Below are 27,592 nucleotides of genomic sequence, written 5' to 3'. Positions count from 1 at the left end.
CAGATGAATCAGAGCAGGAGACCTACACAAACAGACCTTTACCATTTGGGAGGGTAAAGGCAGTGCAGAGGGAAGGATACCAAGATACCGGCAAGGATACAGGGCTCCCTTTCACCTCTCTGAGCCTCAGTGTCTTCATCTGTCCAATGGGGTTAATAATCCCACATTACAGGGTTGTGGTGGCATAAATCACAGTCTGAGCTGTGAAGGACTGTCCAGATGTTGGCAGCTGCTGTGATTCTCCACTGGAAGAAGCAGCTGGGACCCGAGCCAAGGCAGGACGGTGATGGAAGCGGGATCCTGACGCCCACCGCTGTTGCTAGGCAGACTTCCCACCTGGCCTTTCGTCAGGACAGGAAGTCAAAAGTGGTTGCTGTTGCCATAGCAGTGAGGCTGATTTTCGTCCGTATTTCCTCCCTAGGAGCATCAGTATAGGAGGTGACACTGAATAAGTCAGGGAATTGGATTTTTTCCTCCTTCTATCAGGTCACATGCAGAGTGACTCAGCCGGGAGAAGTGACCTCCCAACTCCTTCCAGATGTTGACTGGGAGCACTTGACCCCGCGGTAGGTGCATATACCTCCCCCACCCCCGTGATGCTTGAGCCACGGGGCACTTGGAGGGCTTGGTGCCCCTTCCCCAGCCCCAAGCTGCTTTCCTGCTCAGCCTCCAACCCCACCATGTTGGCATCGGGGCATGGGATGATGGGTGTCCCAGCCCTTATCTCTGACGCCCTGATGCCTCTCATTCCCCAGCTCTTGACGCAGGGCTCTTTTCTGGTCCCTTCTACTCACTGAGCACCCTCCCAGGTAGGATATTTGTGAAACCCTCTGCCTGAACTTCTTCCTTCTCCTCACCTTGCTAAGCCCTCTTCCTTCAGATCACTCCCTCAGAGAAGTCTTCCTCAACCACTTCCATCATAGCTCTCAGTCTTGGTACCCCTCCTGTAGAGCACTTAACACAATAGAAATTGTGAGATGTATAGGTGTCCCTCCCTCTGCCCCCAGCCCCCATATGTAACCTCCATAAGGACAAGGAGGGCAAAAATGTCTGGACCTCTTTTTCTCCTTTTTTATATTAAGATATAATTCACATACCATAAAATTCACCATTTTAACAATTCAGTGGTTTTTCATATTTTCACAGAGTTGTGCAACCTTTGCTACTACCTCCAGAACATTTGCATCACCCCAGAAAGAAACTTCCAACCCAATCCCCCCTCCCACTGGCCCCTGGCTACCACTAATCTACTGTCTCTCTGGATTTGTCTCTTCCGGACATTTCATATAATAGAATCATACACTATGTGATCCTTTGTGATTGGCTCCTTTCACTTAGCATAATGTTTTCAAGGTTCTTGCATGTTGTAGCGTGGACCAGTGCTTCATTCCTTGTTATGGCTGAATAATATTCCACTGAATGGATATATCACATTTAGTTTATCCATTAAGCAACTGATGAATATTTGGGTTTCCACTTTGCTGCTGCTGTGAATAATGCCACTGTGAAGATTCCTGTACAGGTTTTGTGTGAACTTTCTTTTAAATTCTCAGCTATATACGTGGATATGGAATTGATGGTCCATGTGTTAACTGTGTATAATTTTTGGAGAAGCCATCAGAATGTTTTTCACAGTGGCTGCACCATTTTACATTCCCACCAGCAGTGCGTGAGGGTTCCAGTTTCTCCACATCCTCTCCATACCAATACTGACTATTATCTGTACTTTTTATTATAATTGTGCTGTGGGTGTAAAGTAGTGTCTCCTTGTGGTTTTGATGTGCATTTCCCTAATGATTAATGATCTTGAGCATCTTTTCATGTGCTTATTGGCCACTTGTGTATCTTCTTGGGAAAAATGTCTATTCAGATCCTTTGCCCATTTTTGATTATTTATCATTTTATTGTTGAACGGTAAGAGTTCTATATGTTCTAGATTCTAGACCTTTATCACATCTATGATTTGCAAATATGTTCTCCTCCTAGTCTGTGGGTTGACTTTTCACTTTCTTAGTGGTATGCTTTGATGTTCAGAAGATTTTGATTTTGGAGATGTCCAATTTATCTAGTTTTCTATTTGTTACTTGTGCTTTTGGTATCATATCTAATAAATGTCACTTATTCTGTCACTCAGATTTACACCGGTGGTGTTCCTTCTAGGAGTTTTATGGTTTTAGCTCTTATATTTAGGTCTGTGATCCATTTGGAGTTAGTTTTTATATATGGTGTGAGGTAGGAGTCCAATTTCATTCTTTGCATATGGATATCTAAGCATCCCAGCACTGTTTGTTGAAAAGACTATGCTTTCTCCATTGAATAGTCTTGGCACCCTTGTTGAAAATCAACTTACTATAAATATATGGGTTTATTTTCAGATTTTCAATTCTATTCCATTGGTCTTTATGTCTAACCTTATCTCAGTACCACACTGTCTTGATTACTTTAGTGTGTTGGTAAGTTTTGAAATCAAGAAGTATAAGTTCTCCAACTTTGTTCTTTTTCAAGATTATTTTGCTATTCTTACATTTCAATATGAATTTTAGGACCAGCTTGTCCATTTCTATAAAAATAGAAGTTGGAATTTTGATAGAGATTGCATTAAATCCCTAGATCAATTTGGAAGTATTACAATTGCAACAACATTAAGTCTTCTAGTCTGTGAACAGTGGATGTCTTTCCATTTATTTAGGCCTTTAATTTCTTTCAATAATATTTTGTAGTTTTCAGTATATGAGTATTTCACCTCCTTAGCTAAATTTACCCTAAGTACTTTATTCTTTTTGATGCTATTGTGAACAAAATTATTTTCTTAATTCAAGTTTGGGTTTCTCATTGCTAGTATATAGAGATACAACTGATTTTTGTATATTGATCTTGGATCTTGCAACTTTGATGATCTAATTTAGTAGCTCCAAGTTTTTTGTGGATTCTTTAGGGCTTTCTTATATAGAAAGATCATGTCACCTGCCTCACAGATACAGAGAACAAACAAGTGGTTATCAGTGGGGAGAAGGAGGGGAGGGGCAATAGGGAGTGGGAGAGAGGGTTATTATGGGAATATATGAAATCAGGTGTGTGAAACTTATAAAAATTGTAAAGTACTACAGAATTTAAAGAATCTTTCATTCAATTAAAAAAAAAGATCATGTCATCTGCAAATAGACATAGCTTGCAAACAGAGATAGCTTTACTTCTTCCTTTCCAACTTGGATTCCTTTGATTTCTTTTTCTTGTCAGATTGCTGTGGCTGGAACCTTCAATACAATGTTGAATAGAAGTGAGGAGAGTGGAGATCCTTGTCTTGTCCCTGATCTTAGGGTGAACACTTCCAGTCTCACCTTTAAGTATGATGTTAGTTGTGGAGTTTTTCATAGATGCCTTTTACCAGGTTAAGGAAGTTCCCTTCTGTTCCCATCTTGTTGAGTGTTTGGTTTAGTAAGGGGCTGTGTCTTTTTTTGCTTTGCTCACCACTATACCTCTACTGTCTTGCATTGTGAGTGATATTCAGTAAAAATTTATTGGTTGAACAAATGAAGGGAGAATGAAAAGGTCTAATAATGTTCTATAGAGCCCAGTCTTCTCAAGACCCTTCCTACGGTAATTCCAGCTTCCATGTCCCCGACCTCAGGCTCGGACCCTCTCTCCTCATTCACTCCTCTCAGCCTTTCTCTGGCCTGACCTACAAACATGGGCCCTGCTATCCACTATCCCCACCTCAGATGAGGAAACAGCCTCAGTCGTGCTAAGTGGCTTACTAGCTGTGTGGCCTCTGGGTAACTGGTGAAGGCAGGATTTGCACCCAGTCTGGCTGGCTTCTCAGATTACAGTTTCTGCACCTGCCAGGTTTAGGGGGGGAGTAGGCTGAGTCACAGGATAAAGAACTGCATCTCTGCAGAGCATCCATTCTATCCTGATCTGTAGGGAAATGAGATAAGGAGAAGGCTCTACCTCAGACTCAAATATTAGATGCATATTCTTTTAAGATAAAACAGACTTCCAGGAGATTCCTCTCTTGCAGCAGACTCCTTGGAGGTCAGTTCTGCTGGTGGGAAGGAGGAGGGGCCTGGACTTTACTGCCTGCGCTGCTTCTCTTGATCCAGGTGGAACAGAAAGTGCAAGCCCTGGAGGGCTCCCCTGTGAGGGGAGAGTTTGATGGTTCCCAGATATCACTTACCCCATTGAATCTACCCCTCAACCTGGGAGGCAACAAGGGTGGGGGTTACAATTCCCATTTTACAGATGAGGAAATTGAGGCCCTGAAATTTCAACTGATTTGCCCAAAGTCTCAGCGTCATAATTTTCTGAGTCAGGTAGCATGTCGTAGACTCACACCAGAGTCCAGTAGGGAAAGGGCAGAGTCAGGAGGAGGCACTGAAAGTCGGGAGATTTTTATACAGAGACATTTTGTCTGGTGTTTGTCGGAGCGCCTCTGCTACAGGCAAGGGCTGACCGCTCTCAAAGGCCTGCTCAGCCAGGCTGGCTTGGAGGGAGTGCCAGGTCAGCTTCAAGGGAGCCTTTTGAGGGAGCCCTGGGGCCCAGCAAATAGCATACTTAACATGAGGGGGTTGCAGGGGTGCTGTGAAGGTAGGCAGGCCGCCCTGCTTGAGGTGATAGCCAAAGGACTGCAGGAAGGCCCCTCTCTGTTTTGTCTTATTGGCAAGGAAGAAAGGCCTCCAGAGAGAATGAAAGAACCTTTCACTGAAGGAAGCCGGGAACCAGAAAACTTCAGTGGAGGCAGAGCTGGGTGAGAACACAATCTACAAAAGTGGGGGTGATGGTGGCTGGAAGGATTGGACTCAGAGAATACCAAAGAACAGCACCTACTGGGTGCACCTTCGGTGTCAGACACCCCACTTCCCATCCTTTCATGTCAACTCTGAAGTTTATTCTCTGAGGTTTATTCTCTTCCTGTTTATAGACTAGGAGACCAAGGCTTAGGAGGTTTAGACTTGCTGGGCATCTGGTAAATGATGGGTCTGAACAGAACACATCTCTGCATCTTTGGTACAGAGTGCATCCTTTGAGAGGGCACCGGTTTCAGCAGCGAGGGGTTCAGGCCAAGAGGTGATGCTGTGCATGGACCAGAGGGGCTGATGGGGAAACATGGGGTGGTGGGCAGGGTCTGGAGTCACGGCTCTGTATTCGAATCCGGCTCTGTGACCTGGGGTCTGTTACTTTACTCCCTGGGGCGCAGTTTCCACATGTACAAAATGATGCTTCTCAAGAGTGATTGAGGAATAAACTAAAGGGACACAAAGCCACATGCATAGGGCAGCTCAGGGCAAGTAAGTCCCCAGAGGGAAAGCCTTGCTCGCTTCTCTGGGATCTCACTGCACTGACACATGAAGTCACTCGTCTGTACACCCAGCGCAGGCCTGGCGCCATCAGTGTCCATGTGTGCTTGGAGGGTGAGTGAGAAGAACACAGTGAAGCAAGCAGCCAGGCAGGACCAGGCAGCTGCTGGACTGGGTAGGCCGTGTGGGGAAAAGTGCTACCTGGCCTCCAAGGGGCCTGCACACACGGATGACTGTGGTCTCATCTCCTTCAGAATCGGGGTCCTCTGAGCCTGTGGGAGACCCAGGCCCAGAGTCTACACTGTGGAGAACAATCATCGCAGTTAACGTGGCTGCGGGACAGGAAGTTTTCTGAATGTTTTACATATATGCCCTCATTTAGGCCTCACAACAACCCCATGAGATAGGTACTGTTATTATCCTCATTTTACAGGTGGAGATGTTAAAGCACAGAGAGGTTAAATGTCTCACTGAAGGTCACACAGCTAAGAAGTGTTAAAGGTCAGATTCAAACCCAGACAGTCTAGCTCCAAGGCCACACTTTTAACCACTACACTGGATAGCTTCTCTGGGAACAAGCAGCAAGAATCTGGTCTTGGTATGAAGCCAAGGACTTATTAATTATCCTAATAATGACAGATGTGGGTAGACTGCTTCACAGTTTAAAAAGCACATTATAGTATATAAATTGCTTTCATGGTTGCGATCCTATTTGATCCTCCAGTTTTTCTGTGAAGAAGATAAAACATCCTCTTTTTGCCAGTGAGAAATTAAGAACCCAAGAGGGAAAGTGATGTCCAAGCTGATAATTTACTGAGCACTTACTACATGCAAAGTCCTTTCCTCACATTACTTCATTGACTTCTCACACAGCCCCAAGAAGTGGGTATTAGTAGTAGTAGTATTCCCATTTTACAGATGAGGAAACCGAGGCTTCAGGAAGTTACTTTCCCAGATCCCACGGCGTGTAAGTAACAGCTGAGACTCTGTCCCAGGTCTCCCTGACTCTGAAGCCTGGGCTGATAATTCCTGGGCTCTGTTCTCAGTCCCATGCTGAGCAGATATTAACTCTCAATTGCTTTTGTCAACCTTCTGGTCTTTGCCACCCCACCTCCAGCCTCATAGCCACTCCTGAAATTCTCAACACCTCCTTAATTAATTCTCCCTGCCTAAGTGGCTGCTCCATTAAGGTACTTTCTGCCACGAGTTTTTGACTTAATTATATGGTATCATTCATTGTACCTAATGGGGGGATCTGATTAATCACCTTTATATTTATCCAAAAGTCCATTTGTCTGTGGCCGGCATCTCCTGGGAGAGCCTGCTTTTTGCTGGGTTTTCTCTGCCTGGATGGTCTTCCCCTCCACCCCATCTGAAGTGCTCCTTTCTGGAGGGCACCCTCCTCCCAGGCCTTCACTGCCCACTCTGGAGCCTGCTGGGGGACGGCACTAGGGATGTGCCAGCAGGTTGGACACTGGAACACAGGCAGAGGTGAACTGGGCGTCACTAAGAAGGTTGGAGTCCTGGGAGGGTGGGACCCCAAGCTTGGAGAGGGATTCTGGGTCCTGCCCTCAGCCATCCAAGGAAGCCTCGGCATCTCCATCCAATCACCCACCTTCAGCCTCCTCCTCCAGCCAGACAGCCCCGTGTTCTAACCTGCCTAGGCTCCTAGAGGCCAGCAGGATAAAGCTGTGGGTCTGAGGCCCAGCTGCAGGTCTCCCCAGCCACTCCTTGCTTCACCCATCCAGAGTCATCTTCAGGCCCCCAAGTGATCCATACCCTTCAGCAGCTGGGGTGACCAACTTGTCCCAGTTTGCCTGGGATTTTGGGGTTTAGCCTTTCAAGTGCTGCACCTCGAGAAACTCCACTATCCCAGGCCAGTCTGGACAGTTGGTCACCCTGCCTACACCTCAGATTTTGTCCATGTGCTTTGGTCCCCTATTAATTTCTTCTTTACTTTGTTTTCTTATAAAAGTGTTACTCATCAATATAAACATGTGCAGAAATATCTCTAGTTGACTTTCAAAGACCCCCTCCAATGCCATTCTCCAGAGTTAACAGTTTGATGATTCTTTCTTTTTCTTTCTTCTGCACAAAAACAGGGTCATACTTCTCAAGTGGCCCTGCAGCCTGCCTCTTCACACAACGCAGCTTGGCCCTCTTTCAAAGCCCCGTTGTAATGGCTGCATTGGTTTCATCATCTGGAGATGCCATAATTTACTGTGTGTCCTTCTGAGGGACATCTAGAGTGTGTCCAGTGTTTCATTATTATAGCCAGTTCAAGGCCAAACGTAAATATCCCCTCCTCTGACCCTCCAGGTGGTCTCAGGTTTCTCTCTCATTACTGTCATTATTTTAGTAGTAATAGTTAACATTTATGGGGCCCTTACTGTGCCAGGCACTCAACCTACATTATCTCATTTAATATTACAACTACAGGAAGTGCCAGAGATTTGTTATCCCCCTTTTACAGATGGGGAGACTGAGGGTCACATGGAAGAGAAACCCAAGCAGTCCAGCTCCAGAACGTGCCGTAAACTGCCTCACATGGTTTTCCAAAGGGTGCCCTGGAGTGGGCCGGGCAGTGCTGGAAGTCAGCACCAGGTCAGAGGCACTACTGATGAAAAACCAAAGCTGGTAGCCTGCAGCTTCTAATCACTTCCTGTCAGAACCCACAAGTTAGGGTTGGAGCAGGGCCTGGTGGGAGGAGCCTCCTAGGGGAGGGCAGGCTCTGTGGGCTCCTGCAGCCTTTTCTGAGCTTGTAAAAAGGGCCTGCCCCACAGGCAGAAATCAAAGAGCTCTAGGAGTGGAGATAAGGGGTTGGAAGGATGGGTGAGGCCTGGGCTTGGGAATGAATCTGTAAAACCCCTCAGTCCTCTCAACACTGCTGTGAAGTAGGTGCCTTGTGCCCATTCTTCAGAGGTGGAGACTGAGTCACAGAGAGTCACTGGCCTGAAGGCCCTTCTCTGCACTGCCCACACTACCTCCCACTCTGGTGCCTGTGGGTTTGGACCAGATGGTTGATGAGGAGTTAGTTAGGCGCCCCATTAGATGCAGAGACCCTTTGATTTTAGACTGACCTTGGTATCACCCTGGGCTGCTAGGCCTACGGTTTATGCAAATTAATGTAGATGTATGCTAATTAGGCCACCACCAGGCCCCTTGTTCTAATGGAGCTGCCAGTTCAGAGGTGTGGTGGGATAGATCTGCCCAGAGGGGGCCTAAAGGAGTCCCTCAGCTGGGGACGGGTCAGCAGTCACTGGGCTGCTGGGGTGGGGTTGCCATGGAGACAGAGACCAAGCCCCAGCCGCTGCCTCCTGACAGGTCCAGGGCTGGCCAGACCTGCCCACTGAGATGGTCCTGGGCCTCTCTCACAGCTCCAAGCCTGGTCTCTGAGGGCTAATTATGCAGAAGGTAGTGACCAGCTGCTCCCTGGCTCCCCCAGGCCCAGATGGGGAAGAGGTCTGGACCACAGCGGGAGGATGTAAGGACAGACAGATGGCAGCCTGGGGCCTGAGGAGCAAGGGGAGCTGTCCTGAGGAGGAGCGTGCAGGGCCGCAGGGGTGTGAGTAGCCCAGTCCCAGAGAACCGTGTGGTGGGGAAGAGCGAGGCCCCGCCCACAGCAGCCTGGTTGCAGTCTCAGCTCCCCTGTGTGCCCGTGGGCAAGCCCCTTCACTTCCCTGAGCCTCAGTTTCCTCATCTCTCAGTAGGGGAGGATTAAGAGAAGTGAGCTGAGTATGAGGGGTAATATACAGTAGGTACCGAATAAATGACTTGGCAGTGCTAAGACCCACTGGGAAAAAAAAAAAAAGACCCACTTGGAGAGGTTAAAGTTTTGTTTTGCTTTTTTTCCCATGGAAAAGAGCTTCCTCTCTTCTCCCCTGTCCCCCTTCCCTTGCTCTCTGGCCTGGGGCAGGTGTTCCGGTGTCTGCCCTGAGAAGGGAGCGGGCAGGACTGTCATCCCATGAGGGCAGAAACTGGGCCCTCTGTATTCACCACTCAGTTCTCAGCCCTAAGCACACGAAAGACACTCAAGAACTGTTTGTAGAGTGAATGACAGAACAGATGTGCGGTACTCAGAACAGTACCTGGCACTAATCCGAGATTAATCAACGTTAGCTGCTCCACCACTGCCGCCGGGAGGCTGGACTGGGTGGCTCACGGGAGGCCCTTGGATGCAGAGCAGCTTCTGCCTTAACCTCCTCTCTGCCACTTCGTAGGCCCTCAGCTGTCTCTGGAGAGATATCTGGTGGGTGGGAAGAACAGTGGGTCATAGAGACAAGGACTCAGATCTTCACTCTGCCACATCCTGTCTGAGTGACTTCAGGGGACTCCAGGGACTGCCCTGAGCCTCCTCTGTAAAAGGGAACCTTCGAATCAAGGTGGCCATACGAGGGCTGTGGGGAGGGGGCTGGCAGAACCACCTTCTGGGGAAGAAAGACTGTTAGGCTCTCGGCAGAGTCACAGGACCTTCAGGCCAGTCCCCCTGCCGGCAGGCGGGCTGCAGCAGCACCAGGCCTAGTTAGCCATTTGGAGCTTCAGAGGCCCCCATTGTGCAGGTGAGAACACTGAGGCCCAGAGGAGGCGTCTTGCCCAGGATCTCAAAGCACAGTCACATTAGAGGAGGAGGAGACCTCAGCTCCTCTGAGCCACACTGATGCCCTTTCACATAGCGATGAGTCCACCGCATCTTAAAGCATTTTCTCTTAACTTTTTAAGGATCATAGCTTTGTTGTAAAACATTTCCAAAGTGTGTGTATTTAAAAGTAAAAGTCTCCCCAAGCCCACTCCCTAGAGAGAACTTCTCATAACCGTTTGCTGTGTGTATTTCCCTGGCTCCTGATGGTGCATCTGCAGTCACATACATTTCTTGTCTTTTTTTTTTAAACATAAATGGAATCATATTGTTCTGCAGCTGTTTGTGCTTTTTTTTTTTTTTTCACATAACAGTGATAGCCTTGGCCATTTTCCAGCAGGATCCAGGCTGGGACAGAGAGAGGCAGAAGTGCTGCGGGAGCCCTGGAAAAGACAGGGAGTGAGAGAGAGAGAGAGAGAGAGAGAGAGAGAGAGAGAGAGTGTGTGTGTGTGTGTGTGTGTGTGTGTTGGGAGTAAGGAGTCCCCACAGGTCACTACACACAGTGAGTGGGGAATCAGGCAGAGTTCCCCACCATCCGCTCCCAGAGGACTGTGGTAGCTGTTGATTGGCTTAAACTCTCTGTGGCTGAAGCCACACCCTGATACACCCCGCACAGGGCCTGGCACCTGATGGGTGCTCAAGAAATACTTGCTTGATGAATTGTGCCCTTTTAGGCCCATCTTCCCTGACTCTGCCAAAGACTAGCTGGTCTCTGTACTTCTTTTAATCTCTTGCTGGGTGTTTATTTCAGCTCCTGCTCAAATGGCAGGGACCCCAGATGGACCCTGGAGTCGGGGAAAGAGCTCCAGGAGAGAGAGAAGACCCTCCCCATAGACAGTCACTGCCCATCTCTGCTGTCAGTTTGCTCACCTCTCTAATGAGAGGGTTGGACCAACAGATCTCCAGGGGTCCTTCTAGCTCTGCCAGTCTGTGGCTTCAGTCCCACTACCTCATTTCACGGATGAGGGGCTGAGTCGAGTTTAATTTTGTCAGCTGCCTCAGAAATCCACTGGGAAAAGGGGGGCTTGAGTTTGGGGAGGCAGCGAAGGCTGTTTCCACATACTGAGCACCAACTGGGTAGCAGGCACCGGGATGAGAGCTTCACAGGCACTGTCTGAATCCTCGGGACATTTTCCCAATGACAAAACTGGCTGGCTTGGAAAGAGGGAGTAACTGGCCCAAGGTTGCACAGTGAGTCAGGGACTGAGCTGGGAATGGAACTTAGGTCTGCCTGGCCCCAGCTGACGAGCTCTTCCCGCCTCAGCCCTCTGTGAACTAAAGCCGGTACCAGGCTGGACCAAACCTACTCTCCAGAAACTTCAGGGGCCCCTTCCAGCATCATTCCCCAGACAGCCTGACTTCTGTATCTAAGTCCCATAGCAACATGACTGGAATTCTGGCCAGGAAACTAGCTGACTTGCAGAACTGGCTGGCAACAGCTTGTGCACAAGAGGCTTCTGATGAGTTCTGTGGCCCCCAAGCCCAGCCCTCTACTTGCCCTCTCCCCCAGCTTCCTGGGACCCGGGTGGGCCCATCTGCATTATTCTTTCTCACCGCCCCCCAACCCCCAACCTGGTGTTGGGCCCCTGGGGTTGGCGTCTAGACAGACAAGAGCATCCTACTGAGAACAGAGGCAGCCCTGACTCGGGGCTGAAGGTTCCCATGGCAACTGCATCCCCCTCAGCTGGCAGCTACCCGATAAATAAATAATCAGAGGTGGGGGTGGGGAGCTAAGGGCAGGGGGAGGGGCAGCAGGGGAGCCTTGTAGAGGTTCCACTCTGAAAAGAGGGGTGGGTTAGGCTTGAGGCAGGCTGCAGGCTGGTATTGCAATCAGCCAGTTGAGAGAAAGTAGGAAGAAAGTGGCCAGATGTGAGAGATTCAGAAGATCGGAGAGACGGGATGTGATGACAGGCTGGGCACGGAGGTGAGGGGGCAGGAGGGAAACCAGAGTCTAAAGCTTAGTTTTCTGGCTCATGCAGCTGGGCATATCGTGGGGCCCAAATCACTGGAAGCAGACCAGGTTTGGGAGTATTAAGATGAACCAACCAGTGGGTACTTGGTTATAAAGGGGTTGGAGGCCGAAGGAACTGAAGCTTGGGAAGACATGCATTTGGGACATGTGGAGCGTGAAGAGGAGCTGCGATATGGCTTAGACTTAGGGGCCTGACTGTGCAGGAGGATGGGCTGCACCAGCATCAGGGGAGTGGCCAGGGAGGTGGAGAATGAGTGTGTGCCAGGTACAGCTCTCGCTGCTGGAAATGCAGCAGTGAGCATCCCTGCTGTCCTGGAATTTGCCTTCTAATGCAGGAGTAACAGTAAATAAGAGGGAATAGGATGTTAGCCAATGATAAGTGCCATGGAAAAAATAAAGCAAGTGGGGAGGCAGGGAGTTCAGCAACGGAATATAGTTTTAAGTCGTGCTGACTCTCCTCATGACTGATGAGAGTGGTACTGTGAATCATACCCCTTTTGTTGGTGAGAAAACTGAGTCACAGGGAGGTTAAGTGACTTGCCAAGAGTTGTAGAAAAACCAGTGGCACTAGGATTCTAATCTAGCTCTGCTTCTAACCCCTGGACCGAATTGTTATAGCACGTGGGCAGAGGAGTGAGTGACAAGGAGGGCATTGAGACCTTTAAACAGTTTGGGATATGAGAGCTTGGGATAGATAAGGCGTTAGCTGGAGGGGGCTACGGGAGCTTTTTTTTTTTTTTTTAAATAGGAGAGACTTGAGCATGTTAAGGAGCCAGGGACAAGGATCCCAGGCAGGGGGAGAGGTTGAGTTTACAAGAAAGAAGAGATGGTGGATGGTGTGGACTCCTGAGGTGGGGTTCAAAGTGCAGGAGGCAGTAGCCTTGGGTGGGAGGAGGGACAGCACCTCAAGTATAGTGGGTGGGGGTGGGGGAGACCAGGTCTTCACCCGGAGTGAGGGTGAAGGGGACCAGGAGGGTTGAGGACAGTGAGAAGATCTGAAATATCTTCAGGGAAAGTGAGTTCCTCAGAGAAGCCTAGTCGGGTTGTGGGACAGCATCGGGAGCCTCTTGGAGTCAGTGATTCTGGATCTCCAGTGGAGCCGGTCTGCGCCATGGAGTGACTTCCTCCAGCTGTGCTTGGCTGCTTTGTGAGCACTGAGAAAACGATTCATTAGGTTCATCCAGGTGTGGCCTTTTCCTGAGAGCCGTGATGAAAAGGCAGAGGAGTGTAAGAGTTTGGGTTAGAGGCAAAGCTGATGTCGAAGTGAGGGTCACATGATCCCCGCAGGTCAAGGTGGGATGTGAAGTGGGGAATGGGAGAGAGTAGAGGGGTGGGGGCTGGGGACTTGGTGCACTGGACTGGGCTTGTCATCATAAAGGGTGTTGAGAAGCAGTCTGGGGTAGTCCAAGAGGGGCTGGCGAATTGGTGACTTTGGAGGCAGGGTAGTTACAGGTGATGATGCAATCCAAGAGGTGGCAGTGGACGAGGTGGATTGGAGGCAAAGGTCAGGGGATAGGACTTAAGAGACTGAGAGGTTGGGGTGCTAAGCGAGTGGCCCCCAGATGTCAAAGTTGACCAGGATGGTGCAGGGATCAAACTCGTTTTCAAAGAAGGGACAAGACCTCGAGGCCAGTGGATGCTGAGGCCAGCAGTGAAGGAGGGTGGTACAGATACGGGGTCGTACAGTTCTGCAGGCAGTTTGGGGACCCCAGCGGATACCAACCCCACCTTTGGGCCTGAGGAACATGGGATAAGAGAAAGGAAACAGAGTCACTGAGAAGCCTGCAGAGAAGGTAGCCTCCTGGGGTACAGTATGTAAAGGGTGGGGGGACCCCTTAGGGAAGGCACTGAGCCCATAGAGACACCTGTTGGTGTGGCAGTGCTAGTGACAAGGGGCTGACGGCGTGGGGGGAGGGCTGGGTCAGAAGAAGCAGCACAGAGGGTTGTGGAGGTCAAGGGCAGAAAGGACTAATGGGCAGAAACTTACCCTGTGGGCGTTGACAGATCCAGGCAAGGCTGTGAGGCTGGGGAGGACTTGACCTCATCTGTCCCTTTGGGACTACAGTCAGGGGACTGGTCTCACTTGTCTGGGACCCTGTGTGACTGGGGAGTTGGCTGGCCCAGAGGCTGTAGAGATTACCCCAGGCTCTCTGGGCTGCGTTGAGAACAATGACTCGACCAGCTTTGTACTTCAGAAAAAGCACTCGGCAGGGGTGGTGGTAGCCAGCCTCCCTTTGCCAGGAGATCAGGCAGGAGGCTGCATCAGTTGCCCATAGAAGCTTCTGCACTGGCCTACTTAGGAGAGACATCCAAGAAGCCAGCTTGACCTGGCTTGCAGGCTGACCAGGTAAAAATATCCCCGAAGTCACTTTTCCCCCGTCAATGCATGTGCACTTGCACTTTTTGCAAAGAGGTAGATTGCTGTGGTCTCCACGCAACTCCTCCCATCAAAGTGAAAAGACACACCAAGGCCAAGGCCAGTTATGGTTTACAATCACTGCAGTCCTCAGATAATTGTTTCTAAGCCATTGCAACCAGATGGGGAAGATACTCCTATTTTTTGGTTCTTATTTGTTAATTAGCTGCATATCACTGCTGCACAAGCAGGAGTTCTGGAATATTTGACTTTGGTTTTCGAATGAAAAATAATAATTTTAGAATTGGGATTATTTATAAGACACTGAATCTTGGTTAAAATATTTATTTATTTATTTAAATCAATCTCTGTACTCACCATTGGAGGGAGAGGCAGCATCATTCAGGCCTGGGTGATAGCGCTGACCTCAATGGTTTGTAAGAGTCCGATTTTCCATCCATCTCCCCTACTAGGCTCTGAGTTCCCCAAGGGCAGGTATTCACTTTGGCATCCCAGCGCCAACACGGGGCCTGACACAGACTAAATGTTCTGTGAATAAATAAATGATGGACCCTGGATGGATGAGGGCATGTCAGACGGACGTCAGATGGATGAATAAATGGATGTGGATGGGGTTTTGATGAATGAGTGGGTGAGTGTTGGATGCGAGGGTGGAGGGAGGCTGGAGGGATGGCTGAGTGACAGGCACAGCCAGTGTTCCATATTCAGTGGAAAGAGAGATCCCTTTGGGGCAGTCTGGAGGTCTTCCTAGTAAAGGAGAAAATTGTGCTATATTTTGAAGACCAAGGAGGACTTGGATATAGGAAAAGGAAAATGAAGGTGGGACTTCAGCTGTTATATCAGCCACTTAGGGGCAGAAACTGACTGGGAAGGGAGGACTGAGCCAGATCCTAGCAGCCTTCAAAACCACCTAAGCATTGACTGTTAGGTCTTCTACTAATTAGCCACCATATAGTAAGTCTAATTGTTATTTTATGTGATGTCTCCATACCCTTACAACAACTTCTCAGGGAAGGGATAATCTTCTCTATGTATAGTTAAAAAAAATAAGCTCAGAGAGGGAAAGTAATTTGCCCTAGGTCACACAGCGGACCTGCAGTTTGGACTTGAGTTTTAGTGACTCCAGTGCTGCTCACTCTATTAGTGAGGTTCCTGAGAACACAGGGGTTTTGAACAAAGGCCAGGGTTGGGGTGGGGTAATATCATGTTAGGTGGTCGTATCCAGGCTGGGTGTCACCCCAACTACACTATGAGCCTGGGTAACTCTTTCACAACCTCCTTGCCGGGACCATGTGCCAGCTGAGCATCAAGCTGGACCCCAAACCATCAGGGCTCCCTGAGGCCTAGCAGAGTCAGTGTAGAAAGGAGAACAGAAATGTGGCAGGAGCTTTTAAGGGGAGCAGCTTGGGGAGTTTCTTTCCCAGGGTCAGCAGGCCACTGGAATAAAAATCAGAAGCGCCCTTAGAAGTCATTTAGTCTGGCAGCCTCTGTGTGTGGAAGAGGAGCCCAGGACCCAGCAGGGAAGTTAGATGCCCAGGTATGCCACGAATCAGTGTCAGAGTCTCGGCCAGAACCCACACGTCTTAACTCCCCCACCAGTGCCAACTGGGAAAGGTGGTGTGTTAGTTCCAGGATGGGACAGAGAAAGGCAGAATGACTGCCCAGCTCTGCCATCAACCTGCTGTGTGACCTTGGGCAAGTCACTTCCCCTCTGAGCCTTGTGGTCTCTTTATTCTGAGGTAATGATCTCAGTAGGGCCTTTCTGCCAAGAAGTACCCAGTGAAAGCTGAACTTGGAAAGCTCTTTACAATCTGTAGAGCCCTGGGAGGGGGAGTCACCAGCAAGAGACAGGCAGGTGCCAGGTGAGTGCCAGGGATGGGCCTGCAGCTTCCTGGGTCTCTGCCCAAGCTTTGCCATCTGTAGCATCAGCTCTACCTCCCCCTGCCTCCCTGCTGGGAAAGAGGCTTCTGGGGTCTTGTTACTTTATCAGAATCTTTTTTCTCCCCCCCTAGCCAGATTCTCTTCTATCCCCTTCTATTTTAGTCCGGACTTTTGGTTGCAGGTGACAGAAATCAGTGGTAAAAGGAGGGAGAATTCATTTTAGGCATGGCTAGATCCTCAGACTTAAATGATGTCTCCCAGACACTCCCTTTGCTTGTTCCTTCTTCCCCCCTCTGTGTCCCTCAGCTTTTGCTTCCTCTTCAAGCAGGCTGTCCCCACATGGTGGCAAAGACAGCCACCAACAGCTCTCAGCTGGCACTACACCCAGCAAGGTATCCTGGCAGAAAGAGAGCATCTCTGTCCTGATGCTCCCGCAACTATCCAGGTGACTCTCAGGAGCAGGGCGCAGGGTGAGTGTCCATCCCGGTACAGATATATCACTGTGTGCTCATTATTTGGTTAGAGCTGGATCACGAGCCCACCAGGGAAGTTAGAAGTGGGCTCAGCCCCGCCCAAGTCACAAGGACTGAGGGCCTGGGAGGCAGTTTCCAAAACAAAGAGATAAGTTCTGTCAACAGAAAAGGGGATATGGGACAGTCAATGACAGTTGGTATCCTTGGCATCTTTGTTCCTAAGTGTATCAGCTGAAAAGTTGAACCAGCAACTACTGGAAAAGGAATATTAATTAAATCCTGAATCAGTTAGCTTTTTCTGTGTAACAAATCCCTTGAAAACGTAGTGGTTTAAAACAACCATTTTATTTAGCTCATGATTCTGTGGATGAGCTGGGAGGTCATTTGGTCTGGTGACGTGTCTTTGGTCAGCTGGTGGGTTGGCTGGCATCTGAATGATCTAAGATGGCCACACTCATGTGTCTTGATGGTTGACTGGCTGTCAGCTGGGGCACCTTGGTTCTTTTCACTGTGGCCTCTCTTCCTCCAGCAGGTCAGCTTGAACTCTTTTACAAGGTGTTGTCTGTGTCACAAGTGTAGCAAGTGGGCAAGCTCCAATGCCCCAGTGTTTTTCAAGCTTTCATCGTTTTTGCTTAAGTCCCTTTGAGCAAAGCGAGTCACATCACCAAGCAGAGAGTCAGTGTTGGAAGGCACTGCCAAAGAGTGTGGAAGCAGGAAGAAAAAGAATTTAAGGTCACATGTGCAACCTACTACAGCTCCCTTGGGGGAAGGGAGTGAAAAAGATCGCTTTCTCTGCAGCCCATGGATGCCATGAGCCAGGGCAACCTCCAGATAGGGGCTCTTGGAAGAGACAACTTGGGCCCACAGGCTTCCCTGGGTCCTCCAGGGCCGTGGTTCAGTCCTTGGCCAGGGCTGGAGGGAGGCAGGTTGGATCCTGACTCTCCTGGCTAAGAGGCTCCCCCATCCCTGGGGAAGGTGCAGGTGCCAGTGGGGAAGGCTTCTTGGCAGGGAAGAAGGTGTTCTGAACCCTAGCTTCCATCTCCCTTCAGCCCACCCCACATGCTGGTCAAGGCTCCACCACTTTGTGCTCACAGCCTTGTCCTCACCTCCCAGCATCCCTTTAGTACCGAGGGGCTGGGCTGCCTCTGAGACTTGTGTACAATCAGGTCATGGTGCCGCATCACCATGGGAACTGGGGTCCCCTGCTCCACAACGTCAGGGAGGAGTCCCCTTCCTCCTCTTTTAGGGGGTGACTGGCCTCAGCCTGTTCTTTTCCACAGGTGGCTGCACTGGAGCGGCAGATCTTTGACTTCCTGGGCTACCAGTGGGCTCCTATCCTAGCCAACTTCCTGCACATCATGGCAGTTATCCTGGGCATCTTTGGCACCGTGCAGTACCGCTCCCGGTACCTCATTCTGGTATGGCTCACCTGGCCCCTCCCCAAGCCAACCCCCTCCTCTCATCCCCATCTGTGCCCCGCTCCTTCTCCAGCCAGAGCTGCCCTCTACCCCAGGCACCCAGACCTCTGCCTCTATCTTGGCTCCAGCCTGGCTGGTGGTGTGGATGTCCAAATCTTGCTCAGTGGAGACAAGATTAGTATCGTTCCTAAAGAATTTTCTAGGGAAAAATCCAAATATTAATAAGCTACATCATTTAGCGAGTGTCTACCAGGTGCCAGGCACGTGCTAAGAGTTTCACATGCTTTCCTTGTCTTTACGACAGCCCTGAGAGGTCTGTCTCACCATCTCCATTCTCCAGATGAGGAAATGGGGCTCAGAAAGGTTACAAGGCTTCCTAAAGATACACAGCTAATAAGTGGCAGGATTAGAGCATCATGTCCAGAGCAGAGGCTCCTGCCACATCACTATGCTGCCCCAGTAAGCCCGTGCAAGGGATGGACTTTGCCTTGTTTGGTTTCTGAAGTTGCTTCAGGAAGGCTTGGCTTTTGTCCCTTGATATTCATCAAGAATGTAGTCTAAAGTGGCTGGTGTGGCTTTGAGGCCAGTGCCTCCTGGCCCTAATCCCAGGAGAGGATTCCGTCCCTCTTTCCAGGCTCTGGTCCTTGATGGTCAAACTCCTGTTTTCAGCTGGCCTCACCCTTGTCCCCTGCTATTCTTCAGTGACCCATTCACACACCTCTCTTTTTTGGTTGATTTACTATGTAAATGCTTGACACCCATGATAACAATGACAAGTGATTTCGTGCCACCCCTCGAGCCCACTCACACTCATTCTAGTGTTTCTCCCCACCTCCCACAGGCTCAGCTCCAGAAGCCAGGTGAATAGGGCCCCTCCAGAACTCTCCCTCACCTGATATAGGAGGCTTCTCTCCAGTTACCAGAAAAGCCCCAGGCACCACTGTAGGTAGCACTGTCTGCCAGGCAGCTGCCACAGGAATTGCAGGCATAAGATTTAGGTGGAAACATCCAGCTCCTCTCTAGTTCTTTGCCATGGGCAGGATGCCTGGGGTCTGTTCTCTACAGAGTGGATAGGATTAGCTACCAGAGGACTTGGGTTTCAGTGCCAGCCCTACATCTTCCTAGCTGTGTGATCTTGGAAAATGTAAACCCCCTCTCTGGGCCTTAACTTAGTTATCTTTAAAGAGAAAGACAGTGCCTTCCCTGCAGGGCTGTTGTAAGGACTGGATGGATGTAAACATGATTTGTAAATTATGAAGTGCTCTCTGAGTGAGACATTGTCCTAATTTCCTCTGCAAAGGTCTCCTTAGTCCATAGATGCACCCCATCCCCACTCCCCCAGGCCCCACCCTGATCCCATCTCTGCTTTCCCCAGTATGCAGCCTGGCTGGTGCTCTGGGTTGGCTGGAATGCATTTATCATCTGCTTCTACTTGGAGGTTGGACAGCTGTCCCAGGTAAGCCTTAGGCCTGGCAGTGCCAGAGGGCAGAGCCCAACCTTTCCTGTCCCCTGCCCTGAGGGCTCCTTGTGTGGTGTGGGTCCTAGGTATCATCTCTTAAGGAGACCAACAAGTTCAAATACTCTGTGCTCCCACCCCCGCCCCATCCCTACATTTCTTTCTGGCCTCCCCCGCACTTCTCAAAAACAATTACTGGAGCACATGAGGCTGAAGGACAGTCTGTGTGAAGATGCGCTGGGGTGCAAGCTGGTCACAGTCTCAGCAGAAACCAGCAGTATGTGGCAGCCACAAAAGCTACTCTTAGGCCCCACGCATGTTTGGTACAAAGGAGATAAAAATGTGACAAGCTCTGTACTGCTTAGACCACAAAGATTTGGGTCTAGTTCTGATCTACAGTTTTCAGAAGAGAAAGAGACTAGGTAGAGCTTGTTCTGGGAAAATTGAGCAGACCACGTCACATGGAGAACTATTGAAGAAAGTGGGAGTATTTAGCTTGGAGAAAAGCAAGCCCAGAGGGCATGACTTCTATTTTTAGATATAAAGGAAGCAAAATAGATGAATGAGAGCACTGGCTTTATAATTCTGCAAGATTTAATCCCACCTGGAACATTTCCTAGCTGTGTGACCCTGGGCAAGTGGCTTACCCTCTCGGAGCTTCAGTTTCCTCATCTAGTAAGTGCAGGTAATAGGAATCCCAATTTCATGTGGTTGCTGAGGGGATGAAAGGAGATTACACATTTCAGTGCTTGGTGCTTGGCACCTGGCCGGCATGCAGTGAATATTTGTTAATGGACAATACATAGGTGAGCAAGAACTCTTATTTTTTTCTAATGGAGGTACTGGGGATTGAACCCAGGACCTCGTGCATGCCAAGCACAAGCTCTACCACTGAGCTATACCCCAGCCCCCAGAACTTCTGATACAGACCAATCCCTTCACCATTTCAAATAGAGAGACCAAGGACTAAGAGAGGAGAGGTTTGCCCAGGGTCACGCTCAGAGAGCAATGGAGAGGCTGAATGGGCTGTGAAGGGGTCTGTATTGACAATTTCACCAATGGCTGGAAAATTGGACCCAGTGACTGTTAAAACGTCCCTTCCAGCCCTGAAATTCTGGGGCACCTGTGGGTCTGCAACAGCCTCTTCCATCGCCGATGGAGAAGTGCGGCCTGCATGGTCATCGAGCGCCACCTACTGGCCAAATGTTGACTTGCAGATACAGAGTTCATACCCTTCACAAATCAAGCTGGGAATGGAAGCTGTTACATCAACCCAGGTGTGAAGTAGGCCTTATATACAGTCTCCTGGAGCCTGGGGAGGATCCACTCCCTCTTCCTCCCAACCCAGCTCAGCATCCTAGGCCCCTCTGCCCCCAGGACCGGGACTTCATCATGACCTTCAACACGTCCCTGCACCGCTCCTGGTGGATGGAGAATGGGCCAGGCTGCCTGGTGACACCTGTCCTGAACTCCCACCTGGCCCTGGAGGACCACCACGTCATCTCGGTCACCGGCTGCCTGCTTGACTATCCCTACATCGAAGCACTCAGCAGTGCCCTGCAGATCTTCCTAGCTGTGAGTTCTCCTGGCTCCCTACCTGACACACTCCCAGAGATGGTGTCCACTTCAGCCCCTTTGTTAGGCCCTAGTTAAGAGGGGATGAACCTCCTGTGCTTCTGTCTGGCTCTGTTTCTGTATTTTGTACCACCTCCCTTCACCCCTGCTATACCCCTATTCAGGGAGTGAGCAGATTTAATAAATAGGATGAGGCATCAGACAGTGAGTCAGTCCTGGGTTTAAATCTCTAATATACCTGTTTTGTGACCTTGGACAAGTCACTTGCTTTCTCCAAGCTTGTTTTCTTATTCACAAGAAGGAATGACAATATCAACCGCATAGAGTTGTGAGAATAAAATGAGAATGGCTTCAAGATAGTAAGAGTTCTCATTTCCAGAAGGGCCAGCCCTGCCCTAGGCACTTTACCCACACAAAGTCACATAATCATCTTTCCTCTTAACAAGCCAGTAAGATATTGCCCAGATCCAACTGGGGAAACTGGGGCCCAAAGAGGCAAAATCATTCCTTGTCCAAAGTCACACTCCCAGAACGGAGAATGGAAACAAATACATTGATTTTAAGATGCAGGCATTTAACTTGAAGTTGTTATGGGTTTGCCTTCCTCTTAGTGCAACCCACCCCTCTAGTCGGAGTGGGCAGGGACAGGCAGGGGGTGAAGAAAGAGCTTCCCTCTCCACCCTCCCTCCCTGACGCGCGGTGTCCTCCCCCAGCTGTTCGGCTTCGTGTTCGCCTGCTACGTGAGCAAAGTGTTCCTGGAGGAGGAGGACAGCTGTGAGTGTGGAGCCCCTGGGGAAGTGGGAAAGCCTGGCCATGAGCCACCCCACGCCTTCAGCACCCTGGACAGGGGCCCGAGCCCCGGGGAGCCCTGGGTCAGCTAAGGAGTCCCTCTTGGGTCTGGGAAGAAGAGGCGGCAGGATGGATGGGGATCTGCATAGCCAGCCCATTCTGGGCTGAGGCCCGGACATCCAGATGCCCAGTCCAAGGCTTTTGCACCGCCCCACTACCCGCCCCTCTTAGGCCCCGCCCCACTCCTCTCAAGCACCGCCCATTCCTAGTTCGTCCTGCCCCCTACCCCCTGGAGATCTTGCCACTGGAGTTCCGCCTCCCCAGAGCCTTCTCCCTTAAAGGGCCACCCAGCCCCTGCATCCACCCCCACCCTCCTCACTCTCCCAGGTCTCAGCTCTCTATCCTCTTGGACCCTGGCCCCATCCCTCAGAATGCCGCAGCAAAGCCCCACCCCTAAGGGCCAGTACAGGGGTCTGGTCCTCAGATTCCTTCTTTTCAGAACGTAGCCTTCCATAGCTTGCCCTGAACACGCCCATCCCTAATCATGCGCCATCTCCCCTTCCGCAGTTGATTTCATCGGCGGTTTTGACTCCTACGGATACCAGGCGCCCCAGAAGACGTCGCATTTACAACTGCAGCCTCTGTACACGTGGGTCATGGCGCGGAGCAGAGTGGGGTGGAGGGACCCGGCCCTTAGCATAGGAGAAAGAAGGAGAGGGAGGAGCTGGGAGGGCAGCCGGATCTCTCCGCCCCTATACTTATGGGTCCGCTTCCCTAACCTGCCTTTATTTCCTGCAGGTCGGGGTAGCTTCTGCCCCGCGCCCACCCCCGCGGCTAGACCGACAGCCGCTGCCAAGAGCTCCAGCCGAGATGGCAGGCGCGCCCCCTGGCGGCTCGCTGACTGGACTGCAGCCTGCGCCGCTTGATCTGGGTCTGAAGTGGACTTGGACTTGGCCCTTAGCAGCCCGGACTTAAGGGGTGGGGCGGGGCAGGGCTGGAGAGGGGGATCGCGGGGTTTGTTTGTTTTGGTTTGGTTTTTTTCAGTCTCAGCCTTGGCGTGTTGCTGGAGCCTCCCTCCCTTCTCCAGCCTCTCCTTTCACCCTTCACCCAGAACCTGTCCCCTGTCCAGAGAGAAAGGGCAGGACAGACAGAGTCGCCCCATCTCACCACACTCATTCATCAGCCCTGGGGAAAGTTACCCTGAACTAGAAGCAGCATTCTTGGGTTCTTGTCTCAGCTCCATTGCTCTCTGTGTGACATCTGGCAAGGCCCTTGCCCTCTCTGGGCCTCAGTTTCCCACCTCAAATAATTAAAATAATCCTGTAGTAAGTGGAGATCTTTCTAGTCTTTCATTTGACTCTCAGTTCCCCAGACTATACTGGAATTCTTTGTCAATTCCCATTTTGCATATATGGAAACTGAGGCCCAGAGATGTAAAGCTATTTACTTGAGGCCACACAGCCAAGACTTGAACACAGTATACAATCTGTAGTTTCAGACTCTAAAACCCAGTGTCTGGTCTCTGAATTCCATTTCCAATCCCCCTTCCAGCTTGAACACTCTCGAACCCATGTGTTATACACCACAGTCACCTACCACCACCACTATTTGCCAACAACTCTCTTAAAGCAATACACCTGTTCTCTTGTGGGGAACAGGATGAATGGATCCCAGAGCCCTGAATTCAGCCTGACCCACAGAGAAGCCTTTTTAGACTCGGCCTGTATCCACCCTTAACTTTCAAGCTCTCTCCAGATAAGGAGGGGGGAACACAACTCAATCACCCCACCCCCTTCTGGATCCCTGAGACTGCTGCACCCATGATCCCCCACCCCTCAGCAACTCCACCAGCCCCTGATGGCTCTAGCCACCTCACCAGTTGCAAGACCTATGGGAAAGGACTCATCCTCACTGCCCAATCACCAGCGTTCAGGATCATGTCGGTGTCCAGGAGCAACCTCTAACAAGCTCAGTTGCTCTGAAGAGGCAGAATGGGGGTGTGGGCCATGGTGGAGGGTCAGGTGGGCCAGCACACTTCCTTAAGAACAAGTAGAGATGACAGCTCATACCTCCCTCCACAGACACCCCTGGGGACCCTGCACAGGCTGGTGAATCTGAAGGCAGAAGGATCAGGCCTCAGCTTCTGGCCTGTGAAATAAGAGTGGCCCTGGCTTAGGAAGGAGGGTGGGAGGCATGCAGGAACCAGAGAGGGGTCAGCCAGTTTGCACACTTGAGCCCGCCTGTGGTGACCATTCCTTATTCTCCACCCTCTGATCTTGGATCTAGTGTTCCCTCCTCTCTAAGGCCAAGATATCCTGAGCTAGGGCCCCACCCCACCATCCCATCTGCAGGTCTGTGCCAAAGAGCCATCCCCAGGTGTTCCTCTGGTGACTCTAGGGACTGAGGTCCCAGATGGTCAGCCTGGTTAGCTGATGGGTACAGCTCAAGAGGGGACAGTTCCCTTCAGGCCAGGCTGCTGCCCTGCCCCTGGGCCAGCTACTGCCTCCAGCCCTCTCTTCTCCTGCCCCAGCCAGCTGTCATCTCACCCCCAGCCCCCTTTCTACTCAATGGGTTTAGCCACTGGTGCTTTGAAGCCTTTTGTTTTTATAAGATGATTTTTTCAAGGAGACTGAGTTCTCTTTTCACTGGGACCTCGCAAGGCACGGAGTGTCCCACTGGTCTCTGTGCAGGTGGGTTGATTGAAAATGGTGTTTTCTTCTCTGTCTTCCAGTCCTCCTGCCCTGTGAGTTGGCAGGGTCTTCTAAGGGAGAAGTCCTCAAATGAAGGGTGGGCAGAGGTTGGGGATCTATGTCACTGTCGTTATCAAACGTTCCTGGGCACTGGCTTGTGCCTCTGACTGGCTGTGTAGTTTTGGGCAAGTCACCTACCCTCTCTTTCCTCATCTGTAAATTCCAGAGAGGGAACTAAATCAATGGGTTCCCAAACCTGGCTTCACAATCCCTCGAGAGCTTTCTGTTTATTTTTCTGATTAAGTGCATTTTAAGTTTATGCTTTCAAATACCCTTTGCATCTTGGCTCTGCCCTCTTCCTATCAATTCAGTTCCTGCCTTGGAATAAGCTGGCAGACGGTGCTTCAGACACAGATTCCTGCATCCCCTCTGGGACATCCTGGCTCCTTTTCTAGCTATACAGCCTGAATCAGTGTTTTGAATTTTAAAATTTTGTTTATTTTTGTGAATAGGTAATAAGTATATATGGGTACCGGAGTCAGAAAGTTTTAGGAAGGCTATGTACCCTTGCCTATTTTTCATTTCTTTCCAAAGGTAGTCAATTTTTAAAATTAGATCAATGTTTTTTTCCTTTTTCACACAAATTGTAACATATTCTACTGACTTTTTTTTTTTTGAGTAAAGATAGATTATTTTTAGAGAGATATGTACTGCATAGAGTGTAGGCTGTTTCGAAGGCAAAAGAAAGGCCACGAGGTGTGGGGGTTGGGTGCTCAGGTTAAAGTAAAAGTAGGTACACATTCCATAGACAGAGTGTGTGTGGGCTTTCTCTGAAGAGGAGGGAGCAAGAGGCAGCCATGAGGCCGTGAGGTGCATGTTGACAGTTTTTATGGGCTCTGTAGCTTCATATGCTAACAAGTGGGAGGACCATTCCAACTATCCTGGGGAATGGGCTCGGATTCCCAGGAATTTGGCCACTGCTCACTCTTTGACCTTTTTTGGTTAGCCCTGGAGCTGTCATGGCTCCTGTGAGAGTGCCATTTACCATGTTAATATTACAATGAGCATATAATGAAGCTCAAGGTCTACTAGAAGTCAAATCTGTCATTTTGAGCCTCAAGGCCTACTGGGAGTTGAATCTTCCACCATTTTGGTGTTAATTGCAGTCATTCCTTGAATGACTGTGCCCTGCCCCCTTCCCTCCTGTCTCATTCCACTCAGAGATTTTACTCCCATAATCTTATGGGGGTGCAGAGGGGCAGTGGTCCATCTTCCAAAACTGCTTTCAGGCTGTATTCTACTCACTTTTGAACTCCCTCCTTCTTTCATGTAACTCTAAGTCTTGGAAATCTCCCAATAATGTGGACCTGCCTCCCATTCTTCCACGGTGATTTGGTAGCATTGAGATTTTTAAGATTCCCCAGGTGATCTTGATGCAGTTAGGGGCTGGAACCAGGGGTTCTACATAAGAATGCCAGGGTCCATTCTGCAGACCTCTGTGGACCACTCCTGGTTATGGAGTCAGAAGGAAATAAATCAGAGACACCACCTTCAAGGAGTTTATGGTCTAGTGGAGAGCCCATGGGGTGAGCAGGCAGAAGGGTGGATGCTGATAGCAGGTGGTCAATGCTGAGGACAGTGTAGTATGAATGGCAGTTGTTAATAGGAGCTCAGGAAGGAGGTGATCGGAGCATCCTGGATGGGACAACAACGTGAGCAAAGCTGTGGAGGGAGGAGAACCCATGGTGTCTGGAGTAAGAATGGCCAGACCCTAACTGGCTGGAGGAAGCATCATGGGGAATATATTAGTCTTCTATCATTGTCATAAATTATCACCACTTTAGTGTCTTAAAGCAATACAAATTCGTTATCTTACAATTTGGTCCAAGTCCAACATGGATCTCCCTGGGGGTAAAACCGAGATGTCTGGAGGATTGCATTTCTTTCTGGAGGCTCTAAAGGAGAATCTACTTCTTTGCCTTTTCTAGCTTCTAGAAGATACCTGCATTTCTTGGCTTACAGCCGCCTTCCTCCATCTTCAAAGCCAACAACATCACAGTTCTCTGACCCTTCTTCCATCATCACATCTGTCTAACTGTAGCCAAGAAATGTTCTCCACTTATAAGGATTCATATCATTGGATTGGATCCACTTGAGTAACTGAGGATAATTTTCTCATCTCAAAGCACGTAATCCCATCTGCAAAGTCCCTTTTGCCAGGTAACACATTTACGGGTTCAAATGTGAACCTCTTTGGGGATTATTATTCTGCCTTCCATGGGGGAGGAGTTGTATTCAGGTTATAGCAGCCCTGAATGTCAAACCAGAGTGGGTCAGCCGGATGTGAGGGCAGTGGGAACTATTAAAGGATTTTGACAGAAGCTACCCAGTTAGAGCTGTCCTGGAGAGAGAACTGGCAGGGCCAGAAGGGAGGCGGTTAGGGAAGCAGGAAGCAGTGTTTTGTCTGGAAGAGGGCTAAAGTTTCTCACTTCCCTGTGTAAATGTGTGTTCCTGAGGGTACGTGTGTGACCATGAGCTCTATGTGTGTAAACCTGGGAGGGCCAGTGCGGTAGAGGAATGATCAGCATGAACTGCAGGAGTCAGACGTCCCTGGGTCCCCATTCATCACTCTGAAACCAGTCAAGCTGGTCTTTCCACCAAGCCCAGGACAGCCCCCGCAGTTCCTGCCATCCTGGGGCCATCTCCCAGCAACCTCTGCTGCACATTGGAGTAATCCTAGTAGGACCTATCGTCCAATGACTGCTGAGTCATAAAGGGGCCCAGAGCAGTAGGAAGCACTAGAATATGCATCCCCAAGGCATTTGACAAGTGCAAGAGTCTTTTGGGATTTTTTTTTTTTAATGGAGGTACTAGGGATTGAACCCAGGACCTCATGCATGCTAAGCTTGTGCTCTACCACAGAGCTACACCCTCCCCCCTGTTCTGGGATTTATAGACAGACTAGCGTATGCTTGAATGTGTTAGAATTGGGTCTCACAATTCCTAAACAGATTGAGAATGAAGGAGGACC

At 49.9% G+C, this 27,592-nt stretch overlaps 1 protein-coding gene and 1 non-coding gene across 3 annotated transcripts in view; one reads left to right on the top strand and one right to left on the bottom strand.

Moving 5' to 3' along the window:
• Positions 1-23,200, top strand: part of NKAIN1 (sodium/potassium transporting ATPase interacting 1) — a 39,581-nt gene extending 16,381 nt beyond the window's left edge. Inside the window, exons 2-7 of one of the 2 annotated variants that reach the window (XM_032495740.1) lie at positions 17,914-18,051; positions 19,427-19,507; positions 20,885-21,082; positions 21,796-21,856; positions 22,439-22,520; positions 22,670-23,200. In XM_032495740.1, coding sequence (XP_032351631.1) covers positions 17,914-18,051; positions 19,427-19,507; positions 20,885-21,082; positions 21,796-21,856; positions 22,439-22,520; positions 22,670-22,679 — 570 coding nt within the window. In that variant the 3' untranslated portion in view covers positions 22,680-23,200. Of the gene's footprint in view, positions 1-17,913; positions 18,052-19,426; positions 19,508-20,868; positions 21,083-21,795; positions 21,857-22,438; positions 22,521-22,669 lie in introns of those variants that run through there. The other variant, XM_032495741.1, reaches the window with a different exon arrangement.
• TRNAA-GGC lies at positions 20,342-20,413 on the bottom strand. Its single transcript has one exon. It is a non-coding gene; the product is annotated as a tRNA-Ala (tRNA).
• Positions 23,201-27,592: the final 4,392 nt, after the last annotated feature.

This window comes from Camelus ferus, chromosome 13 (genome assembly GCF_009834535.1).
Source record: "Camelus ferus isolate YT-003-E chromosome 13, BCGSAC_Cfer_1.0, whole genome shotgun sequence".
NCBI classification, from domain to species: Eukaryota; Metazoa; Chordata; class Mammalia; order Artiodactyla; family Camelidae; genus Camelus; species Camelus ferus.
Note: the sequence above shows the minus strand (reverse complement) of the source record. Positions and strands in the feature narration are given on the sequence as shown.